The sequence below is a fragment of the Oenanthe melanoleuca genome, chromosome 6 (genome assembly GCF_029582105.1).
Source record: "Oenanthe melanoleuca isolate GR-GAL-2019-014 chromosome 6, OMel1.0, whole genome shotgun sequence".
NCBI classification, from domain to species: domain Eukaryota; kingdom Metazoa; phylum Chordata; class Aves; order Passeriformes; family Muscicapidae; genus Oenanthe; species Oenanthe melanoleuca.
In genome coordinates this window covers 20,763,948-20,787,155 of record NC_079340.1, presented here as the reverse complement: position 1 = coordinate 20,787,155, position 23,208 = coordinate 20,763,948, and the positions used below count along the sequence as shown (strand labels likewise).

Genomic DNA, 23,208 nt, shown 5'->3' with positions numbered 1-23,208 from the left:
TCCAATTTAATGCAGAAAGTAAACCTGGGAGTCCAGAAGGAAAAGGTAGTGAAATGGTGAACATATTAAGTTTTTATGTTAGAAAATGAACGTTGCTACTGCCCAAAATAAAGGCATATCAATTTAATAGGACACTGGAAGTGATTCAGCAAGAATGATAACACACTTTAAAAAAAAAATCCATCAAATGTGGCAGTGGAAGTCCTTGAGAATCTCAGAATTATACACACTGTTGATGTGCCTGAGTGCTAGAATAAAGTCCTTTAAAATAAAGGCCTCTGGTACAAATTTTTGAACACATTAAATATACTGATGCCAGAAGAATTGACCTTTATAGAAAAAGATTAGAAAATCAGTAGAGCAAGAGGGAAATTGTGAATACTAGCAATATTACAATGTAAACCAATTCATTTTTCTACTGATTAAATTGAAAATTTGCTGCTTATATAATTAATTTACAAGACTTTAAAAGTGAACACTTCATGGAATATACACCACTATTTTTAATGAGCATGTTGCTGTTGCTTTTTCAGTATGCAGGCCCTGCAGCACTAATACTTGAAAACTTCTATTAATTCAAAAGCCATGAGCAAGACAAAAGGGCTATGTTTTCCCATTCAGTCCTGTAGTACACTGAAAACTATATTTATATTTGGAATAAGTAAGATAGTCATTTTTCCCTTTTGTTTCATCTAAGAAATGGGGAAAGAAGACTGAGATGAGTTATTAGTTATTACTATACAAGTCTCATCCCATGTAACTTCAGCTAGGTTTGCACCTGAGTATTTAAATTAATCTCTTATACCACAAATCCCTTGCATTATATTAGGAATCTTCATTCTCAGCTGAATGGGAATGAGGAGATTCTCCTCCTGGGCTTAGTCCAGACCTACCCTGGCTTCAGTCACTGTGTAAGAAGTGCCAAGTGACCTTTGGTGTCTGAAATCCAAGGGACTCACTTGACTGAGAGTGACAGAGTGCATACTGCCCCAGAAATATTGCACCATCCTCACCCAATTTAAACTAGGAGGTTTCAAGTGATGAGAGGTGACAAGTACTGATAATGTGTGCAATATTTTAGTCTTAATCAGAGGAACATCATCACTATTTCACAAGCAGCTGAGCTACAAAACTTGATTTGAGGATTAAGATTTTAATTCAGTATACATACATACATACATACATATATATATATACATACATATATACATACATATATATACATACATAGACTATGTCAAGTGATTATTTATGTGGTAACAAAAAAATTGTACAGATGCTTTCTTAGCATCTGTAAAAGATTCATAAATAAAAGGTAAGTTTCTTTCAACCTTCTTAAACTGACAGGATTGTATAAAGTGATCAATAGGCTGGTGGAGATCTGGTCTGATGGAAGGTTCACTCAGACTTCCATTGTGGATAATGCTAGCAAATAGCTTTGATTTTCCCATAATTCTATGACAAAACTCTCAGAAAAGCATAGTAGAATCAATCAAGGTAGTCCCTCAGCTATTATTAGAACAGAAGTGTGGTCTGTGATGAGAACAGTGAGAGCACACGTGATTCAGCTGGAGGTGAAAGTGTTCTCTTTGGCTCTGAATGTCTTCTGGCTGAGCTAAAGGACCAACACCACAGATTTTCACATGAGCTACACACACAGTGTGCCTGTGGATGTATCAGCATGCATGGTATTTGGCCAGAACTGAATTTCAGAGGTGAAATTTTGGCTAACATTTCATTGTCATCCTGAGCTCAATATCTTGTGTTTTGTGTCCACACTGGGTGTGTTAGAATCCTGAAGATGTGTGTGAGGCTTGGAGAGCAGGGTAGGGGATTCTGCATGGCAGCTTTGGGGAGCAGCAGCTGCTGATAACTTCAGGCACTGGCAGGAGTGGAGTGTGTCTCCTTCACACTCAACACCTCAGTTACAAGAATTCTCTGAAAATGTCTCTTGCCATCACTGATACACATCTGCTTCAGCCCCATGCAGCTCAAGGCCCTTTGGTACTTTCATCCAAGTGCAAATACATCTGAGATACAGAACCTTTCTCTTGCTGATGTAACTCTAATCACTTCACTTCCTTTTTTTACATTTCTTTTTAGGACACGTGCTTTCCAACTGTACTGATAAATTGACTACGTGGCTGAAACTCAGAAGGCAAATTATAGTTTTGGCAAGTCAGAAATAAAATATATCCATTTTTCAAAATGGAAAAAATAGCTTTGGGACAGGAGGGAAGAAATCATATTTGGTCCCCTTGAGGAGCCATAATTTCTTGACTGTTGTGAGGACAGTGAACTTGTGTCCTGTAATGGGGAAGGGAGGTGTGACTGGGCATGAAAAGGAGCTAAAGGAAAAGGCATCTTCTGCTTTTCTTTTTCACATACTTAACTGTCTCTATATAAAAATGCAAAGGAATGTAGTGATCTTGTATTTGTTTTAGAAAAACAGCTTGTGCCTTGCCCAAGTTACAGCTTGCAAGAGTAATGCTGGGTCTGAATTGTTTAATGTCCATTGGCAACAGAGATCATTCTTGATGATAATATCCAAATTATTCAAAATCAGACTATTGAGGCATTTCATGGTCTGAAAATTTTAAATTCACTTCCTAAAAGATGCAAAATGCTAAAATTATTTTCAGCAGTTTCAGCTTTCCTCCAGTACCAGAGAGGGACAATGTTCCAGTAGTCATCAAGCAGCAATGTCAGCATTTCATTGCAGACATCTTTAGGAAAAGGCAGCATCAGAAAAACACTTGGACTTCTGTACATCACAGACAATGTAGAAGATCACTTTGCTTCAGGAAAATTATATCAAAATAGTTTATTAAAAATTTCTGAACCAAGCTTTTTCACTATATTCTCTTTTATATTACTAGATGAACTTTATCTTAGTTAAGTCTGAATATCACATCAGTGAAATCAGAAGTCCTATCATCTTGTATAATTAAATAATTGAAATATTCAGTCATTGAATTCAGTTTTGAATTACTGTATCACCTAAGGGTTTCATCACTCTCTACTCATAAATGTATCTATACAAATTATCTAAGTCTTTAGAAAATCACAATATCTGTATTGGTATGTACTGCACTCTACTACAATGATTATGAATCTTGTTTAGTACAAAAAAAGTAAATTTTCTTAATCATAGAAGCCACTGAGTAGCCCATCTCCTTTTAATCAAATTGTGCTTCTCCAACTTTAGAACAACTTTGGTTACACTTCATGCCTGACTGTTTGGAAATATTCTCTTTGTTCTCATTCATAATATTTTGTTATACATGATAAGTGCTAAGCTGTGCAGAAATACTGTCATGAGTCCTAGATGAACACGATTCACCTAGTTAAAAAAATTAATTAAAAGTTATCATGGAAAAAAAAACTTATGTATGACAGTTAAGTCAGAATTCACATTATTCCTTTTTCTGAACTGGTAATATTTAGGTGTAATTGAATTTGGTGGTCAATGAACTGTAGAAAGGTATTTTGGTTATTTAGTATTCTGTCTAATTATAATGTCACTCCTAAGATCCGTGGAGATGGCTTTGCAATTATGTAGCTGAAAGTTCCATATAGACAGCTCATGAAATTTTTTTATTGTCCTTATATTTTAGAATTCTAGCAGTTTAGATGTCCATCCCATCCTCTGCAATAACTAAAACCACAATATCAATGTAATAAGCATGGATATTCTTATGATCTTTCCAGAAGAAATTCATGCATTTAATGCCTGAAGATTTATTAAGCTTCTAAATAAAAAGGAAAAATACTCCTTCCTCACAGGCTGTTTAGGGGGAAATGCAGCATTTCTAGGAGCTAATGCACCCCTGAAAGGCCCAGTGAACCAAACTTCTGACAGGATGAGTTTTCCTGCAGAGTGCACTTCCAAAAGCCATCCTTTTTAAAAATGAAGCTGCAGTGAGTCTCTGTAGGTCCACAGCTCATAGTGTGAATGCTGGAGTGCATCAAAAATCCTTAAAGACTTCAGTGATCTTCCCCAAAACCCCAGTAAATCCTAGCTGAAAACTCAGTGGCCACCCTTAAGAACTCTTAAATTCCCAGGAAGGTGAATTTTATGCATTCTGTGGCATAGCTTTATGCAATATGGCAAGTCAGTGTGGACCCTCAGTTGAAGCTGTCATGTAGTGCTGCCTGAAAAAGTTGCTGCCTGCAGCTCTTACACGTGTCCAGCATGTTTTCAAAAAACTTGTTTCTCAAAAAAAAAATTATAATATAGTTTTCACACTTTTTTATCATACTTTTTTTCCTACCGTGTCTGTATAGTTTTTTTAAACTTTTTTTTTTCTTAGTGATATTTTTATGAGCTCTATTAGCTGTATACTGGAGATATAAGTAGAAAGTTCAAAAATTCCTTTAATCAGGAAATTCATGAGTTCTTAAAAGGAATTTTAAGCACTTGTTGTAAAACAGAGAAATAAATCAAACATTTTTAGCTTCATTTTGCAATTCTGTCATAGAGCTTTCAAATACTCTCTCAAGAGTAGGTAATTTTTGTGTCTATAGTGCCTGAAAAGTATCCCACCCTCTCTGTTACAAAGGCTAGGATATATTTGCATATTTTAAGTGTGCATTTTTGCTCTTGGCCAGTGTCCTATCTGTCCTTGTGCTCATGCTGGCCATTAGCTACTATGACTTTCATTTTTCCAGGCTAACAAAGCTAAGCTCCTTTATTCTCCACTTGTGAGAGAAATTATTCATTCAAGGGTGACCCTAATAACCATCCCCTACACCCATTCTGTTCTGGACTGACTTTTCCTCAGCCTAGCTGACCAAAATTTTGTATTACATTGCCTATTAGGCCTTTAAAATCAGAATATTTACATTTAAATGACTCATCTTGTATGTTCTGGATTGCATTTGTCGTGGTTTTTTAATTGTTAAATCATAGTGGCTCTGAGTCATCCTTTGATCAACCAGAGCTTTCACATCCTTGTCCTTATCTTCTGCTTTCCAAAGTGACCTGTTTCACCAGCTTGTAACAGACAATCTCATTACAGATATGTAAAACATGATTTGGAACATTATCTTAGGTGACATTCCTCTTTGTTTCAAGGTCATCAAATAAAAATTGGAAGTCTTTAAGCTGATTTTCTTATGAACTTTGGGTATATTCACTCCAGCCTGTCTTCTCCTTTCAAAGTAAATAACTGTATTATCAATTGTAGCTTGTTCCTCATTCACCTACTAATTGCTAATAGTTCTTAATGTCTCAAAAGAAATCAGGTGAATTGTATTGCCCTGTCTAGAAAAATAGTTATCGAGAAGAATTATCCTTTGGGTCTGGCATTCTTTACCTTTGGTAAACCTGTCTCCCTTCATGTTCTTTTTCTTTAATTTAGCCACTTTTTTCTTCACAATAGCTCATTAACAGGTCAGCTGTTGCTTGTAGATTTGCATGTATTTTCTTTTCCTTAGAAAGTTTGCAATATGGTCAAATATGAAATATAAAATCCTAACGTGGAGACTTTTGGTTTTTGCTTTTATTGGAAAAGGGCTACTGACAATCAGATTTCCAGTTTATTTTACGTTTATCAGCTTTTCTAAAATTTCTATCCTGTTTGCTAAATCTGTTTCTATAGCATGACTCTAGAAAGCTCTTTATTATTAATTAGAGAGAACTTAAAAAATTCAGAGATTTTGGATCTTTTACGTATGTTTCTTATTGATGCCACATTTTCACTGTGCATCAAACCACCTTTTATGCCTGGCTAGAACAAAGATGTCTTGGACTCTGTACTTAGTTTTCCAGATATTGAGATGGATGTGCACTGCAGAATTACTGCATTATGATTTTATCACATAATAATCCCAACACACTTAGCAATTTCGTCTCAGCAGCCAGGTGATTTTATGTTGCTTTTTTGGAAGTACTGCTTCATTTCATCCTGGGAATCTATATAAACTTTGCTTTTCATCTGCTAGTCATCCCTGAGCCTTTCCAGACTTGTGTTTAAACTAGAAGCACAGTTAAATTATCACAAATTAGTAGCAAGATTATGTAGGTAAGTTAGCACGGCTGGGGAGCTCCTACTTTCCTTGCTTGGTATCATCCCATTAAAAAATAAAAAAACACAATCCTGTTTCTTTTAGCACCTGGCAAGTTGCTTGTCTTGTATAAGCATTTTCAAACAGGCATTGATTTTATTATTTTTACAAAACCTTCACTTGGTATTTTCCCATCTGGTCTAAATTTTGGGGGTTTTTTTGTGGATACTTTTCATACCAGAAAAAGAGATCAGAACTCATGCAGGGGCTACCTAAAGCCCCACAGCACTGGGCCAAATGCCTCTCCTTATCTCATATATTTTGTGCTGATTCCAGAGGAGTGTTGTTTAAATACCTATCAGAAGAGACAGGTGAAAAAAACCCCAATTGTGCCTCTTTTTGTTTGTTAACAATTAAATCTTTAACATAAACCACAAACTGAAGTCTTCCATTGCTTCTAAGGATCTGCTGCCTTATTTAAGGGACTAAATAAAATCTATTATATACATATAAAGAATTTATTTGCTTGATTTTATGATGATGACCACACTGTAAACTCAGTACATATTTAATAATACAGCTATGACATATAGAGCTTAGTTTCTACTTTTTTTTACTGTAACTTTATACAGCTTGTGCCTATTTTGGCAGCAGCCTTGTATCTTTAATAATTTAATATACAGTGTCTTGCATCTGAGTCTCTACACCCCCTTACTAGATTCTTTGAAATCTGGAAATAGTGAAGCTGCTTTTCCAGTTCTCCTCCAGATTTTAGGTGAATTCATTTGCTCTTCTTATTTTTTTTACCCCTTCAGACTTCCTCTGACCTGTTGTTAAGGTGCTGGTTTTTAAGTTAAGGAAATTGCTGACTGGAAAAATATACCTTATGATTGTTCTGATGACTAAGAATTGGATGTTTTCCTATTAAATATATTTTATCTTAAACAGAAATACTCTGCCTGAGCTCAAAAATCAATGTAGTACCAAGGCATACTCAAGGAAGAATTACTGAAATAGTTTTTTTGTCATTCCTCAGTGATTACCAAGTAGGTTTCTTGATAATGATTCTTTGATAATGTGTCTGGTCTCTCAGTATTTTGCTAAATTTTAGACAAGTAGAACACTGTAACAGGAAAGCAAAGCTTCAAGAGTAAATGGGAGCAGGTTTCTTAAAGGAATTATGAAAGTAGAAGGGCCAACATATCACAGAGTCACCTAAGGCAAGGCTGTCCTTCCTAAACACTTAAAAACTCCCTGTAAATGCTAGCATTGATTATAAGGAATGGACTGCTACCAGAATAAAACTGCCTAGGGAAAAACTTCACTTTAAATCTTTCATTTTTCCCTTAAAACACTTTTAATAAGGGCCACACATGCATGAGTTGCAATGCCAAGCATCTGTAGCTCTCAATATCCTGGGGACCATTTCTGCTTTAGGATGAGATTTTTCATTCAAATTCTAAACTTCTAGAATACAGTTGGATTTATTGGTTCTGTTTAGGCACTTCAGATATTTTGAAAAATTACACACACACACACACACACACATACACAAAAATAGGTCTTAAAATGGAAGCAAAACCCAAAACTTCAAAAGTACTTCTAAAACTGTACTATTCAAATTATGGTTCAGAGTGTTTAAAACAACCTTTCATTCTGCTTTTTGGAAAGTTGACAAGGTACCAAGAAGTCCTAGGAGCCAGGAGTGCTAGGAGACCTTCCAGAAAATCCTAAAACCTGGTTTAGAGCTGATAATCCCTGTTTACAGGTCACACAGCAGATTTTCAGGTATCTGGGCAGATGACATGGAAAACACTTTAGAAGGTTTGAAATTTGCATAATTTCTGTCATATTTATGTGCAAATGGGTGGATGTCTGTGAATAGCTTTCCTTTTAAAATACAGGCATTTTCCAGAAGGAAAATGTTCCTTAGAAGAATCTGCACTGTGTTCAGGATTCCCCTTTTCTAATCAATGCCAGTACAATCCAGTTAATAGGACTAAAAGTGAAATGGAGTCATGATGGGATTATTGACATTGTGTTTTGAAAACACTCACAGAATGTCTAAATCCTGACTGGTGAATTGCTGACACAAACTGTAAGCTTTTCCAGGAAAGTCTGAGGTGCCAGTGCTGGCCTGTCCTTGTAAAGCTGCAGCTCCTGTGGTGGGTCTGCATTGCTCTTTCTCTCTTCTCAGAGGTGCAGGCAGCTTTTTTCCACTAGCATGCTCAGAAATTTTAGTTCCTATGTTATGTGGTGATATGGTGCCCAAATAAAAAAAAAATTAAATGATTTATGTAAATTTTGAAGCATTTAAAGCACAGTAATTCCCTTAAAACTTGATGTTGCTGTCATTAGTTTTAGTAAATTGTGTTCCCATATTGTATTTCACCTCTGAACTCTGGAGCATCTTACAGGGCAAAATAAATGCCAGCATTTTTATCTCATTTAAATGAAAGGGAAACTGAGGCAAGAGCAGGGAACTGACTTATACTTCACCTCACACAAGATTAGCAGAATACAAGACTGAACCTTCAGTCAGGCTCCCTCCATCCTCTACAGTAATAGGAACTATCTCAGTGCTCATCCCTCTTACGTGAATAATGAGTAATACTACTGAAAATTCTCACACATCTTAGATGAAAATGTATTTATTCATATTTTTAAACAGCATTGTGAATGTGTGGGCCTTCTCACAATGTGAATTTTTCATTAATATCCTACCACAGGATCTTGCTGGCAGGCATGTCGCTGTAGCAGACAGTTGGATGTTTAATTCTGAGGAATTTCTAAGTTAATATTTGATGTGCAGCAAGTGGTTTGACTTTATGTGTACATTTGTCCAGTTAAGGAATACCCTGTCCCTTTGCCCTTCATTCTACCAGACTGCCTGCACTCAAAAAAATTGAAGTAACAGGTAGTATAAGAGAGCAGTATTCACAGTAAAACTGCACTCCAGGAAGTGACTGTAGACAATTATTTAGTGAAGTTTATTAAATGGTTTGTGTTGTGCATTTTCATATTAATTTTGAGCAGACAAGGGAAAAAAATGCTCTCCTGAATTCTGATCAGGAAAACATTTACTGTAAATGTGTCTTTTTGTCAAGTAAATAATTTGATGTTGCTGCATGTTTGAGATTTGCTCAGTCAGCCCGAGCAGTGCTCCCAGTCCACACTAATTCCATCTGTGGGCTGTGTGCAGCTCTCCTTCCCTGCATCCCCCCTTGCCCCTGGGATGTGAAGCTGCAAGTTGTGGATGAGGATGGGGCAGCAGGGTCAGGTTCCTCCCTCCCTGCTGGGTGCTGAAGGGTCTGTGGCACTGCTGAGCAGGGAGGGGCAGCTGCAGCCTGCTCCTGCTCCTGGTCCTAGTCCTGCTCCTGGTCCTGCTCCTGGTCCTGCTCCTGCTCCTTGTCCTGGTCCTAGTCCTGCTCCTTGTCCTTGTCCTAGTCCTGCTCCTGGTCCTGGTCCTAGTCCTGCTCCTGCTCCTTGTCCTGGTGCTGCTCCTGGTCCTTCTCCTGGTCCTTCTCCTGGTCCTGCTCCTGGTCCTGCTCCTAGTCCTAGTCCTAGTCCTAGTCCTAGTCCTTGTCCTGGTCCTTGTCCTGCTCCTGGTCCTGCTCCTGGTCCTAGTCCTAGTCCTAGTCCTAGTCCTAGTCCTGGTCCTTGTCCTGGTCCTGGTCCTGCCCCAGCCCAGGGGCTGCCATCAGCAGCTCCCCAGTCCCACAGGCAAGCTCTATCTATACCCTCACTTTTTCCTATTAGGATCAGCAAGTCCCAATGGAGAAGCAATTAGAGAACCACAATGAATTAGATGATTTCCCCTCTTAGCAAAAGTGCTGTAAACCTGTTGTTTTCTCTGGTTTGTGTAGGGCTGCTTTTGTCAAGTCATAGCACATTGTTGCTTAACCCAGTGCCTTTAGCTGTTGGTTTCATTATCATAAGCTTATTCATATGCTTCTAGCTTTCTCTTTTTGTGCATAATAAGTAATTAGTGTAATTTAATATGTCATCATTGTTGCTTTTCCCAGCACAGAATACTAATAAAAAATCCAGTATAAATGTAAAGTTAATGACACTGTAACCTCTCTTACACTTCTGTATGTCTCCACGTGAGTCCTCAACAGTGATCTAGGGCTGGATTACTAAATGACACTTTAAAAAAACTCTGTGCATAGTTTTTGATAGTAATTTTAGGGCCAAAATGGTATCATCAAACGTTCAGCATATGCAGATACTTGGGATATGACAGAGAAAAAGATGTCTTTTTCAGAAGCATGAGATAAAGCCAATTATAACAGCTTTAGTGAAATAGACAGTGGAAACAATCTCGGGATGAGTGCTTGATGTTTAGCTCAGTTAATACCAATTAAAGCCTTCATAATAATTTAAAATTCTAATGTAGAAATGTTCTGTTGCTATTTGCTCTTTTTTTCCTGAGTACTTTTAATGAGCAGCGTCTCCTAGATTGAATACTGACTTTTAAAAGGATGTTTTTGCATTTTTACTGTTAAAATCTGAAAACCTTCCTAAAATATACATGGTATAAGGAAAATGGTGTACAGAAGTCTTTATCTCTTTATTTAATCATCCAAATGACATCACAGACTACTCATGCCTTTCTTCCATATTTATTGTGTGGTCACTAGATGCTTCTCATACTCATTTTAGTTTGCTGATCTCTGCTACACCTTTTATCTCTCATCTGTGTATTTCTCCCAGCCCATGGACGTATATTAATGTCATGTTTGTTTATATGGTTGTGAAGATCATTGTTTTACTTCTGAAATAGGTAGTGCACATGTGCTATGAGCAAACTGTGGTAATCTATGTAAATTATGTGCACAGAGCCACACTCTGCCCTTGGGGGAAATGCAAATTAGAACATTTTGTAGTTTGTTTGTTTTTAAATACATACACTTTTCACATCAAGGCTCAGGACAGACTCCCTGTTTATTTTCCCATTGCTCATCATTTGTTGTTCCTTATAAATATCTCAGTCTTTAATGATTAGTTTGCTACTTGGGCAGGAAAAAAAATCCTTGATGAGTGAAGTCCTGAGAATTTGGTGTGTTTTATAGTTCTGCTGTGAGGGATTTATCTGCTTGTAAAAGGGTGTATAACACACGACCCAAAGCCATTATAGTGATCTGACAGTCTTCATTCATTTTCTCCCAGCGCTGTCTTGTTTTCTTCTTTTACATTAGTGTTTGTAATATCTTTTAATCCTGCGTGACTAAAACATAGTTTACTGATTTTCCTTATATGAAGCAAGAAAAACATATTCCTAAACTGTGTTGTTTACTGCACTTGCATTTCTCTGCAGATGTAATTTATTTTAATAATGAAATTATTTTTATACTCTTTAAGTACCCTTTCGGAGGAATGTTTTAACGTAAGTTGTCTGATTCTATTTTAAGTGAAGGAGAAAACCTGGTAGAGGTTGTCTCTTTAAATCAGATCTGCAGTGTTGATGGACCCTCTAGCAGGCACGGTAAGAACCATTCTCACCTCTGCAGCAGGGAGCTTGACCATATAGACTCTCACATTCAATCAAAACGTTTTCCCTTTTAATATGCACTGTACCAATCCTATTCCCATGGTTACAGCCCGTGCTTCTTTGGTTGCTTCCAGTCTGTTGGAAAAGGAAGGCAGCATACATTTCTTGTACAGGAGTTTAAAACATCATGAAAGCAACCCTGTTGCGATTTGCATTTTAAATGTTTCTTTTTTTTTCTCATTGTACAGAATGCTGTAGCAGTAGCTTCAGTTCATTTGCCACAGTCTGTCTTCTCTCAGTCTTCAGCCTGGCAATCTGTTGATAACTCCACTTGCAAGCTACAGTTTATTGTCTTTCGGAATGGAAAACTCTTTCCTAGCACAGGAAACTCATCAAATCTCGCCGATGATGGGAAACGTAGGACGGTTGCCACACCAGCTGTTTTTGCTAAAATAGGTGAGAAGCTCTAATGCATTATTTTCTTTAATCTAAAAGCTGCGGGGTACTTGATTGTGCAGAGAATAGAGGGGCAGAGCATGCAGTGTGCTGAGAGGCTGGAAACAGTCTCTGTCTCTAGTACAGTGTTTGCAATTGTTCCTGTCTGCACGATTTTATTCAGATTGTCCTGCAAATAAAGAAATGCCCTTGTGCTACGATTAAAATGCAAATTCGGGGCTACTGTTTGTTGTCTGTGCTGTTACAGATGCTTGCTCCTTAAAGCTGCTGGAAGGAGCCTCGTTTCACTCTTTACAATTGCAATGTTCATGTCCTAGGCACTGGTAAAAATGAGGCTTTTGGAGTGGGAGTAGTGCCCTGTTGCATGTATCAATACTCAGCAGTATACTTTCTGATACACTGGATGTAAAACAGGTGCTGTTAAAGACTTTTGTCTAAACAACATACGTTGTATGTGCTAGTGAGTCATTATTTTGATTAATCACTCACCGGTGCAATTTTACTAATTTTCTCTGATACTGAATAGTGCTCTCATTTCTATTAGCATTTTTAAATGTTTGAATGTGACTTTCAAAGTGGAGAATTGTCTCAGTTGTTAATCATGCCACGAATCTGAGCCGTTTCTGCAGTTACATGGGCAATAGTGTGATACTGGCTGTAACTGAAGAATCTGAAACAATAAAAAAGATCTCTTTTGTGAGGAATGATGAGATCATTTTGACACAATACGTGGTTGAAATGCTCAGATTTATTTATACCATTGCAAACTTCTCCGATGTGAGCACTACCTTTGATTTTAACCATTAAGGTTTTATGTCCACTGGCTTTTTTCCCCGTTGTTCAGTGTGTCTGATCTCTTTACAGAGCATTCATCACCAAAGGGTTTTCCACTCCGTCTCTGATTCAGTTTGTTCCTTTTGCAGATGGGTGCAGTTTTGGAAACCTCACCAGCCCTCTTACTATAGGATTGAGGCACTTTGCACGGGGTGTAGACCCCATTGCAGCCTTCTGGGATTTTGACCTTCTAAATGGACATGGAGGCTGGTGGGGAGAAGGGTGCCACATAATTAGTTCTGCAGGCAATATTACCACCATTCAGAGTACACACTTCAGTAACTTTGCAGTGCTAATGGTAAGTATATGACTTAGCAAATATACCTATATTTTTCTCTCTCTTTTTTTGCCATACATTTGTGTTCTTTTTACGTTCATCTGTTTCATTCTGACTTGTCAGTAGCTGACCTTCTGGGCTTTTATAATGTTTAGTATAAAACAGTCTAAAAGAAAGTAAGTTACTTAACTGCTAGTAAGTGAATATACCTGGTGGTCAGTTTTAATATCCCGAGACAGGCCTAATCAGAAATGACGTTAACTTCAGCCTTATAAATGAAAGTTCCATCAAGGAATGATTAGTGCATAATGGTAATAAATTACAGGACAGGGTTTAAAGATACATTATACACTCCTGTGTGTTTTTACATCAGCACATCTCAGAGGCTGGTCTGCTTTTGTTCCTGCCCTGCACTGTGTTGATCATACTAATTAGTTACAGGCATACCGCAATGTTGAATCATTTAATAAATGGAGAGGAATAACATCTCCTGCTCTTTTAAGTGTGGACAGAGCTGTCCTTGTTGATTCTGTAGGAGTTTTGGTTTGTACACAGTGCTGATAGCCTACTTAAGAAATTGCTGTTTGTGAAGAAAAATATTCCTGTGCAGTGCTAACACATCAGCTGCTTGGCTCTGTTCTCAGTCACACTTACAGTTCCCATTGCAGTTATTTAACTAACCTGCTTAACAGAAAGTTACCTTCATGAAAGCAAAAACATTGTGCATACAATAATGACCTGCTATTATTCAGGGACTAAAGGAAAGTCAACAAGAAATTGAAAGGTTTCTAAGCTTTAGAAAATGTTTTGCACCCTTAAAAAATATTAATTATAAACCAGTTGCAAAAAGATTAGACGTGTACTATTAACACTAGATTGCTCCTGAATGCTGTTGCATGGCTGCACTGTAGATGCTGCTTGTGTACATTGCAGAAATGTTTATAGCTGAGTAAATAATGTATTGTGTGTGTGTGTAAGGGACAGCAAACACAGGCGACAGGAATTGCGAGGACGTGTGCAGAGAATACCAATCTGCTGCTGTCAGAGGGAGCCCAGCTGGCAGCCAATCCTAGCACACAGCTCTGTGCCCTCCAGTTAAATGCAGATATTATCGGCCACTTCGGAAGAACTGATTTCCCTGAGACTTAGTTGAACATTTTTTCACCCGTTATAGAATTGTTCTGAATTTAAGACTGTTCCTCAGATTTGGTGACATCAGATATGCCTCATTTTCTGCAGCTCCTGTGAGTTGCCTTTTCCCCCAGCCTCTTGTTTCCCAGAATGAGAATTGTGATTTTGCTTTGAGGATGTTTTTCTAAATTAATTAAAGAAAGCACCTGTTGACTTTGCAGGTGCCACACCCAAAATGGCTTCCTCCTCCTTCAACTGCTTGAGTTCAGCATGTTGATCTTAAACTTTGAGTAGTTTCTAAACGAGAATTAACTGCTTGCAAGCAACCAATTTCATAGTTTCTTTTTGTTTGAAAAGTTGAACACTGGCACAAGGGCTGCAGTTAGTTTTTTGTTTGTAAAGGCCATTTATCTCATAAGATGTAGGAGGTGGGTTTTTCTACAACTGTAAAGGCAACTGAGGCACTTTTTACTGGAGCTTTTGTATCTGGTATGTAATTCTGCTTTAGCCTTGTGTTTGTTTGGTTATGAGAATTTGACTTTGCTTTATTTCATGTGCATTTATTTCAAATTTATCTGTGCAAGACAAAAAAGTAAATCTTAGTCTCAGCCTTGCTTTGCGATTTCTGTGGTAGCAAACAATGGGGTCTGTTTCGTAGCTCATGTTTCACAGTAACTTTTCAGGAAAAGGATGACAAATAATTTAAAATATACTTCTATAAATCTGCACACACACTAATCCATTTTCCAACCATTGTCTTTCTAAACAGATAATGGAAAATTTCTGTAGCTTCATTATGTCTAAACATTTTCATTCAAGCATTATTTCTTAATCACTGTTTTGTGGCGCAAAGTCAAGGATTATTTTATTTGATAGAAAATATGCTTTTCTGGGCAGTTCAATTCTCCTGCCAGAAATGAAAAATACTTCATTGTTCTGCATAATTTTTAATTTATAAAATGAACAGTATAAAGTGCCAATGTTTATCTTATTAATATCTCTAAATGCCTAATATATTTTAAAGTACTAACAAACCATCAGCAAATTCCAAATACCTGGCATATGGTGTGTAGCTAATGAAATTACATGATACATGTCATTAATCTGTAATTCTCTAATCTGTTAAACAACAAAAATTCATAATTGATTATTATGGTTTGGGGTAATTGCAGAAAACTCAAGTAGTATCTGTAAACTAAAAAGCAGCAGTAAAGCTGATTCCCATCAGAATTGTGAACATCCTGCTTAGATTAAGTTGAAACAGAAGCTTCAGTCAATCCAAGTGTCCATTTTATAGTTAGTTCAGCACAGATTCTGATTTGTCACCTTTCTAAACAGTAGGGCAAAGTTTCCTAAGGTGTTTTCATAGAAGTTGTTTGTGCCTGTGCAACATAAAAGGGTTAAAATAAAGGTTTTCTAGAGTCCTTTTTTTAGAAAGGCAGCAATCAAGGATTTATCAGCTACGATTGATAATTAATAAGCATGAGCATACTTCAAGTGAGAGGAGTCATGTAGAGCCATTTGATTTCTCTCTGTGACAGTTGTTCAAGTGATGTCAATGGCAGAGAAAGTAGTTTGGAGGTTGGGCTGGAAAGGAGGTACAAGCTCCTTCCCTCACGTGGCCTCACACTTTCACTTTGCTCTGGGTTGGGCTGGCAAATAGAAGTGAAGTAGTGGAATCAGACATATCAGAGCATTATCTTTTCCAGATCAGGTTTTGAGTAGTATGACCTAGAGGTGAGAGTAAAATACTGTGAACTAACTCCCACACTATATTCCTGCTTTTTACTTCATATCCCCTGTGTTTAGAGCAGTCCTTTATTTTGTCTTTTCTTCTGTTGTCTATAGGAGTAAGAAGGCTGGTTATACTCTAGTTTCTTTTAGAGGTACCCAAAGTACTCTAGGGTCCTGAACTCTGCAATATGTTTTTCTATTTTAGAGTAAAATAATGAGTTTATATACTTTGAAGCTTTGTTATATCTAATAATAAGTACTTGCTTCTTCAATACTGTGTATTGATGCTCTGTGTGAACAGGGTTGTATATCAGTATTTTAATTTCTCAGGACAACATGTGTGGATGCCATCACAAATCCAGAGACCTCTATATCTGAGTAGTAACTCTTCAGGAGACAACAAAAATATCCAATAGCAACAATGAATTTCAAAATTTGCTAAATATGTTTTGGCATACACTGTCCTCTGTTCTTCCTTTCATTTTTCTTAGAACACAATAGAAATTCAATAGTGATGGATATTACTGTAATTGTATACAGCATTTCCTTTCCCCCCCTTAGACTGCTTTGCCAATAGTAATTTCCTCAAATCTGCTAAATAAACACAAATAAAATTCTTAAATCTAAGTATGATACTTCCCAATTAACATAAAATGGATTAATAAATATTCTTAAATCCTTTATACTTAAATACTTTAATCCTAAAAGTAGGCTAAATCAACATAAAATCATAAGCAGCTCCTTTGCTGTTTTGTCAGAATTTATTGTATTACACCAACCAACATAGGTGTGGGTCTTGTTGGATTTTTGGTTTTGGTTCATGTGCATAAGGAGTAATTATTTACAAAAGTAGCATGCATTCAGCAGATGCTTATATGAGATAATTAGGGCTGAGGAGACTGATCTGATGATACCAGAGCATATTTGAAGCTGTTCTGGAAGCAAACCTTGGAAAACAGTGTGAATGAGAAACTGAGAAGAGGCAGGACACTAGGAATGGATCTCAGTAAGAGTTTGGGCATTTTTCTCTTGTTGATTTGCAAGCATTCCCCCAATCTTTGAAGTCTTTCCAATCTGGTGTGAATAAAGCTACTTTTTCAATATTTTCATTGTTACTGGAGACAGTTGCAGGATTTTTTAAGCCTGTTCATTAAATTCAGTTCTGAAGACAGAATTCTCATCTTCCATCTTTCAGGTCTTCTCCAAATTAAGCAGCCTGTCTAAGCCTTTTGAGAAATTAATTCATGAGTCAGGGAAGTATTACAGAGATGTCATTTAGAAGGTTGACATAATTACAGTATTTGACATTTTCCCCATAGAGAACACAGGATTTTCTCATAACAGACTGTGGAAACATTGTTCTGTACTTTGAAAAATCAGACTGTCTATAACAAGAAGTTCAAGAATGAACATTTCAAGTCTTTTTAAATGTTTAAACACATACAGGATAGACCTTAGTGGTGTTTAAGCACTAAAGATTGTGAAAGTGATCCAGAAAGTTTACCTGCTATAGGTAAAATTAACATTTGTTGTACTGGGAACTGCAGAATTCCCTGGAATTAGATTCCTCTGCAGTATGTAGATGTTTCCCAGTGTGAGGAACTCCTCACTTCAGTCCTCAGCTGGCACGTGCTGCTCACTGCTCATGTGATGCTCATTCTCATCAGAGTGCTGAGCCCTTATGGACATATTGAGTCCAGCCCCCAGAAAAGGCTCCTTTTGTAGGAATATTCCTGACTGTCACAAAGCCTTGGAATTAGAGTACTCTTAAGAGCAAGATCTGCTTTTTATTTCTTTTTCCATCCACGTACATTATATTAAATTGCATTTAATAATATGTATTATTTGCTCTGTAAAAAGCATAAACTGGCTTGGTAACTGGGCTCAAAATTCCAGGCTTGTCTCCTCCAAAAGGCAGTGATTTTATCACAAATCAAGTCTCTGGCTCAAGCTCTTTCTTTCTGTTTGTTTTTCCTTTCTGTTGACTTAATGGATTTTGCATTCATCATGGTGCAACTTCAGCCAGCAGGGAAATGGATTCAGATTGCAAAGCTCAGTAAAATATGCCAACTCCTGGAAGATAGATGGAAATTAAAGGCCTGGAATCCAGGCCTTGGGACATTTTCCTGTCTTGGTAGCCTCTACTGGGCTCCTTTCAATTCAGCAATGTCATCCTTGTACTGAAGTGCCCAAAACTGAACACAGCAGTTGAGATTTGGGTTCACAAGTGGTGAATGGAAGGGAATAATCATTTCCCTCCCTCTGCTATCTGCAGTTTTGGTAATATGGCCCAAAATGGGATCCACCTCAAGTGCCACAAGTGCTCCCCACTGTCTTGGTTTGTCTCTTTGGATCAGTTTCTCATTAGACGGCAGCTAATGGTCCTTGGAGTTTTAGACACCAGTTTGTAATGGTCAAAGTCCTGTAAGTATTCATTTTCCTGGGATAATTCCTGTGATTTTTCAATATCATCATGATTTGAATGCCCTCTAGGAAATAAAATCAAACCTAATTTTTTAAAATGTAACATACAATTATACTGCTTTCCATACAGAATTTTAAAAATGCTTCTTTTCTGCCTGTTGTCTTCCCCAGAAGATTACTCAAGGGAAGTTGATGGATCAATAAGGTTTAATTATCATCAGAGAGCAGACAAGATACATCTGTTACATATCTATAATGAAATCAGTTTTCAATATACAAAACTTTTAAAAAGGGTATTCTACTTTGGCATTGATGCATTTTCATACTGAAAATGTTACCATTTATTTACTGTTAAAGATTAGATAAAAGATAAAACTCGTATTTAAAAATGGAATTGGCTTTAAGATGCTGATTGTTCTTCATTCTTCTGCAGGCAAAATGGTTGTATTCCTGTAGGACACATGGCATTTGCTTTTATACTGATGATCAAACATAGTGAGAGTTTGAACCTTGGATTTCCACTATTAAAAACTAGTTCTTTAGTACACAGTGGTAGTACTCAAGTAAAATTGCTTTCATTTTTTGCTACATAAATGTGTAGCTTCACTGTGCTTCCTTTTTCACAACTTTAACTTTTCACAGTGATATCCAACTTACTTATTTCTTTAAATAACTGTAGTGTTACTACTGTATAGTTACAGTAACACATTTCTGAATGCAGAGGAATTGTGTGTACCTAAAATTATGCTAAAGTGTACTATTAGTATATGAAAATATAATACATCAGTAAGAGCTGGAAGTAAATGTTTTATCATTTTCAGCAGAGTACTTCTGTTTAAATTGTCCAGTTGTTTGCATTACTACTCCTAATATGAGCTACAGTTGTATGGAACATTCCTGGCAAATACTCATTCATCTACCTCAAGAGGCTTACTCTATAAGGAATTAATGGGGAGATGATGCAAATAAAAGCATGATCAGGGTGAAAAGGGGTGTTTGAGTGGACATTCAGAGGCAGTTTTGAACCAGCAGACTTTTAAAGAATTATTTGAAAGTTCTGAAGTCATGGTGTCCTGAGTGTTTATTCATGCACACTGAAGGAAAACAAAAATGGGAAGGCTTTAAGAGCCTAGGTCTGTCATGTTAAACTGCTAGCACATCAAAAGACACAGTTCTTCTCCTTTCCATTTGTAACTGAGGGAAGAGTGGCAAGGGCTGACCCCTCCAGATGAGAGCACAAGCTGAGCTCCTCCATGAGAGGTGACTCCACCTCTGCCTCTGGGTCCTGCTGAGCTGGGCAGGGCAGAGAGGATGCTCGAGGGGCAGGACAGACAGAGCAGGTTTAGCTGAGGTTTAACATGCCAGCTGGGGAAGCACCTGAGGGGAAATGGGGTATGATAACATAGAGTTTGCTTTTTGTTCATAAGTTATTTTTTATTTTTGATGGTCCTTTTGTATATGTTGTGAGCTGCTCTGTTTAGAGCTGACATTCATATGAATCTGGAGAAACTGGTGCAATCAATCTTAGAAACTTTAAAGCTAATAATGAAGGAGAATAATAACTACTAGGACATCAGTTACTTGTGAGGATCATTTTAGAAGGTAAACAAAATTCTCCCAATTTAGTAATTGCATATACTCATGAACATTATCTCTTGTACGTGGACAAGTTCATATTCATAAATAATGGTGCTAGAAATCAGCTCTCTGCATGCAAATGTAATTAAACAGAGGTATTAGCATTACAGTCCCAGCTTCCTAAGGGGAGATTTCACCTCTGGAAAATAATGTATTGAATCTTCTTCTAAGGGAACCAAAAACTGACAAATAAGAAAAAAGTCTGTTAAATGTTTGCCAGTATTTTAAATGTTAGAGCTTACTGGATTGTCATATTTGGTACTATTTCAGATTTTAGCTTTCTCTGCTGGGATGTATATTCATTTTTATGTGCAGAGTTAGTGCCACTGCACGTGGGAGCTGGCACTTGGATGACACTGTGTTTGCACTCAGGTGACAGGTTTTGTGTATAATTTTTAGTACCTGTGTGCAGAAATGTAGTGCCACAAGCAAATGTGGCTTAATGCCTTACAGGGAATGTAATGTTTGCTTTAATTCAGATGGTCTGAATTTAATTCAGGTCTGAAGACATTCTGTTTTATGTAATGGGCTCCTTTTGCTTTCCATCCATCACACCTCCAGATTTAGCTCTCCTAAATGTGTGATTTAGAATGGGCATTTGATAAGGTTAATTTTACGAAGATATCAATAGTTTTTCATTACATTTTTCATGAAGAATTGTTTCACTAGGCACTTACATGTCCAAAAGGAATACATGGATCTTTACTCTGCTGTTAATAGAGCTGTCCAAGTTACTTTTGAATTACTATAGGGAGTAGAGTATTTCCAACTAAGTATGAAGGTCACTGGGTTACAGGAGTTGTATCAACTGGTAATTATATTTGAGTCAGTCAGTAATTTAGGTGTATTCCTCATAGTTTGTTTTTTATTCTTTGAGTGGTTCTTCTGCAGCCATATATATGGCATTTAGAGACCTTTATGGTGATTTGAAATTTTGTGCTTAATATCTTAGTAAAACACGCTCATAAAGTTCATGTTATCAGAAGGACCAGATATTGCTAATGCTGGGAAAATGTAATATTCTGTGTATTTTTCAGACCTTTTTTTTTTAATAAGGATATGTCTGCTTGTACAAAAAAGGTTAATTTCTGTCTAGCAAACTGTATGCAGATGAGGAAGAAGCAGTCTGTTGCTGCAGATTCATGAACTGTATCTACATTAAAAGTTCATCCTTTTTTTTCCTGCCCTTGAAGGGGAACAGCTAAAAATGACAGGACATATTGGACTGAAGTCTCAGTTTCACACATGCCTAACAATATTAAATCATTTTGCTCTTTCCACAGGATTTTAAGACAGTGCTGTCTTTCCCCCAGTACCCAGGGGAGTTTCTGCACCCTGTGGTTTATGCATGTACTGCAGTTATGTTGTTGTGCCTCTTTGCTTCCATTATCACCTACATTGTCCATCACAGGTAAGAATTCCACTTTAAACACATATTAAATCATCAGCATGACACTTGAATTTTTCTAACTCTTACTGTAAAGATAAATTAAGATTATTTGAATTACTGTTGGATGATAATGCAGCAATGTGATTTACACTAGAGAAATCAAAACAAAGTTTATGTCAACCTTTTTTAAGCTGTTCCTGAGCTTTCCTGACACATAGGTTTAAATTTTCTGCACACTTTTCCTAAGATTTCTAACTGAACAATTGAATATAAAACCATGAACACAATCAAATTGCTTTCTGGCAAATTCCAGTCAAGCAGCACTTTGGTCAGCTACACTTGCCATATTGGCTTTTAAGAGCAAGTTTGGTTGAAAAGACTGGTAACTATCACTGAAAAAAAGAAACTTTCTTTGTCTTCTAAATTTTGGGCTTAGGAAACTTGTGTTTTCTTTGGTATGAAAAATTTATATAAATGCCATTTTAACTACTACTTCTGGTTAAAGACCATTAGCAATTTAAAAGAGTAGGAATGTATTGTACTGTGGAAGTTGCTAAATATTAATTATGTGAAGTTAATGCAATGTCTTCTGATCTTCAGCTTCCATTTAATCCTTTAGAGATGTCTTGTTAAAGTTCTGCATACGTGAAGCTATGCAATAAGCCTTTTGCTTTTAGTACTCTACTTTAAATGCTTGATTTGGTGGAGGAAACTTTAGATCAGTAGACTGTTATATTTTACCTTTTTATCATTTATTGCAGTGCTATATAGGTCAGACTCTGTCCTATGGGTAGATTGTTCCATAGGTATTCAAGAATCTGAGAATTTTATTCTATCCAATGAAGCGTTTTTCCCAAATACTCATTCTCATAATAAATACGTTGGGGTTTTAATTTTAAAATGTGATTTTTTTTCAACAGCACAATCCGAATAAGCAGGAAAGGATGGCACATGCTTCTCAACTTCTGTTTCCATACTGCTCTCACATTTGCTGTTTTTGCTGGTGGAATCAATCGCATTAAATATCCAATTATATGTCAAGCTGTAAGTATCTGTCTTACCAGTTCTTACTAATAGAGTTGAACCTTGCAGATGAGTTGTTAACATAATATTGACAGCTCTCCTTCTTTTCTTATGTTGTTCCTGGATCCTAAGCTTTTCAAAATAAACTATTATAAGGGTTTTTACAGGCCAGCACTGGGAATGTTTAGTTGTCACATGAGTTTCTCTAAGATGGTGATCAATATATTAACTTCTCTCACGCTCAGATTGCCTCATTCTTGTTGGTTTTTTTTTTAAGAAAAACCTTGAAAATCTTGATATTTCTCTGCTGTACAGGATAGTTGAAAACTATTAATCCAGAGAATTTCTGTCCTTCCTGGACTTTGGGTTGAATGTGTGGGACTAAAGTTGCTGCTTCACTTGTGTAACACATGCACTGTTTGGCTGAGGGTGGCCCTGGCTTCACTGGATGACCCCTAGGGAGGCACAGCAGACCAGCATACTTGTGATTTATGATTTATGCTTGTGGTTTAACATACTTGTTGCCCTGCTGGACTGTTTCACATCTCTTGCCTCAGCGTTTTTTGGGGCAGTGGTGTGGTGAGAAGCACAGACAGAGCTGGATTCAGCTGCTCTGAATATAAAGGCTGAATCTGTCCAGTGTATAAAGAGAGTCACTTCAGTCATCTTCTGTAATGTCTGATGAGGGCTTGTTGCAATTTGTTTGCCCTGAATATTTCTTCCTCTCAGATTTTGTAGAAGTGCACCAGGTCTCATGAATGCTGTTGGTATTTTCCTGTAGTAAAGCACTTGGTTTAG

At 37.0% G+C, this 23,208-nt stretch overlaps 1 protein-coding gene across 1 annotated transcript in view; it reads left to right on the top strand.

Annotated features, from left to right (window-relative positions):
• The window catches only part of LOC130254936 (adhesion G protein-coupled receptor A3-like), a 256,225-nt gene that overhangs the window by 195,175 nt on the left and 37,842 nt on the right, over positions 1–23,208 (top strand). Inside the window, exons 13-16 of the mRNA XM_056495074.1 lie at positions 11,752–11,959; positions 12,883–13,091; positions 21,281–21,408; positions 22,308–22,431. Of these exons, the coding sequence (XP_056351049.1) occupies positions 11,752–11,959; positions 12,883–13,091; positions 21,281–21,408; positions 22,308–22,431 (669 nt within the window). The remainder of the gene's footprint in view (positions 1–11,751; positions 11,960–12,882; positions 13,092–21,280; positions 21,409–22,307; positions 22,432–23,208) is intronic.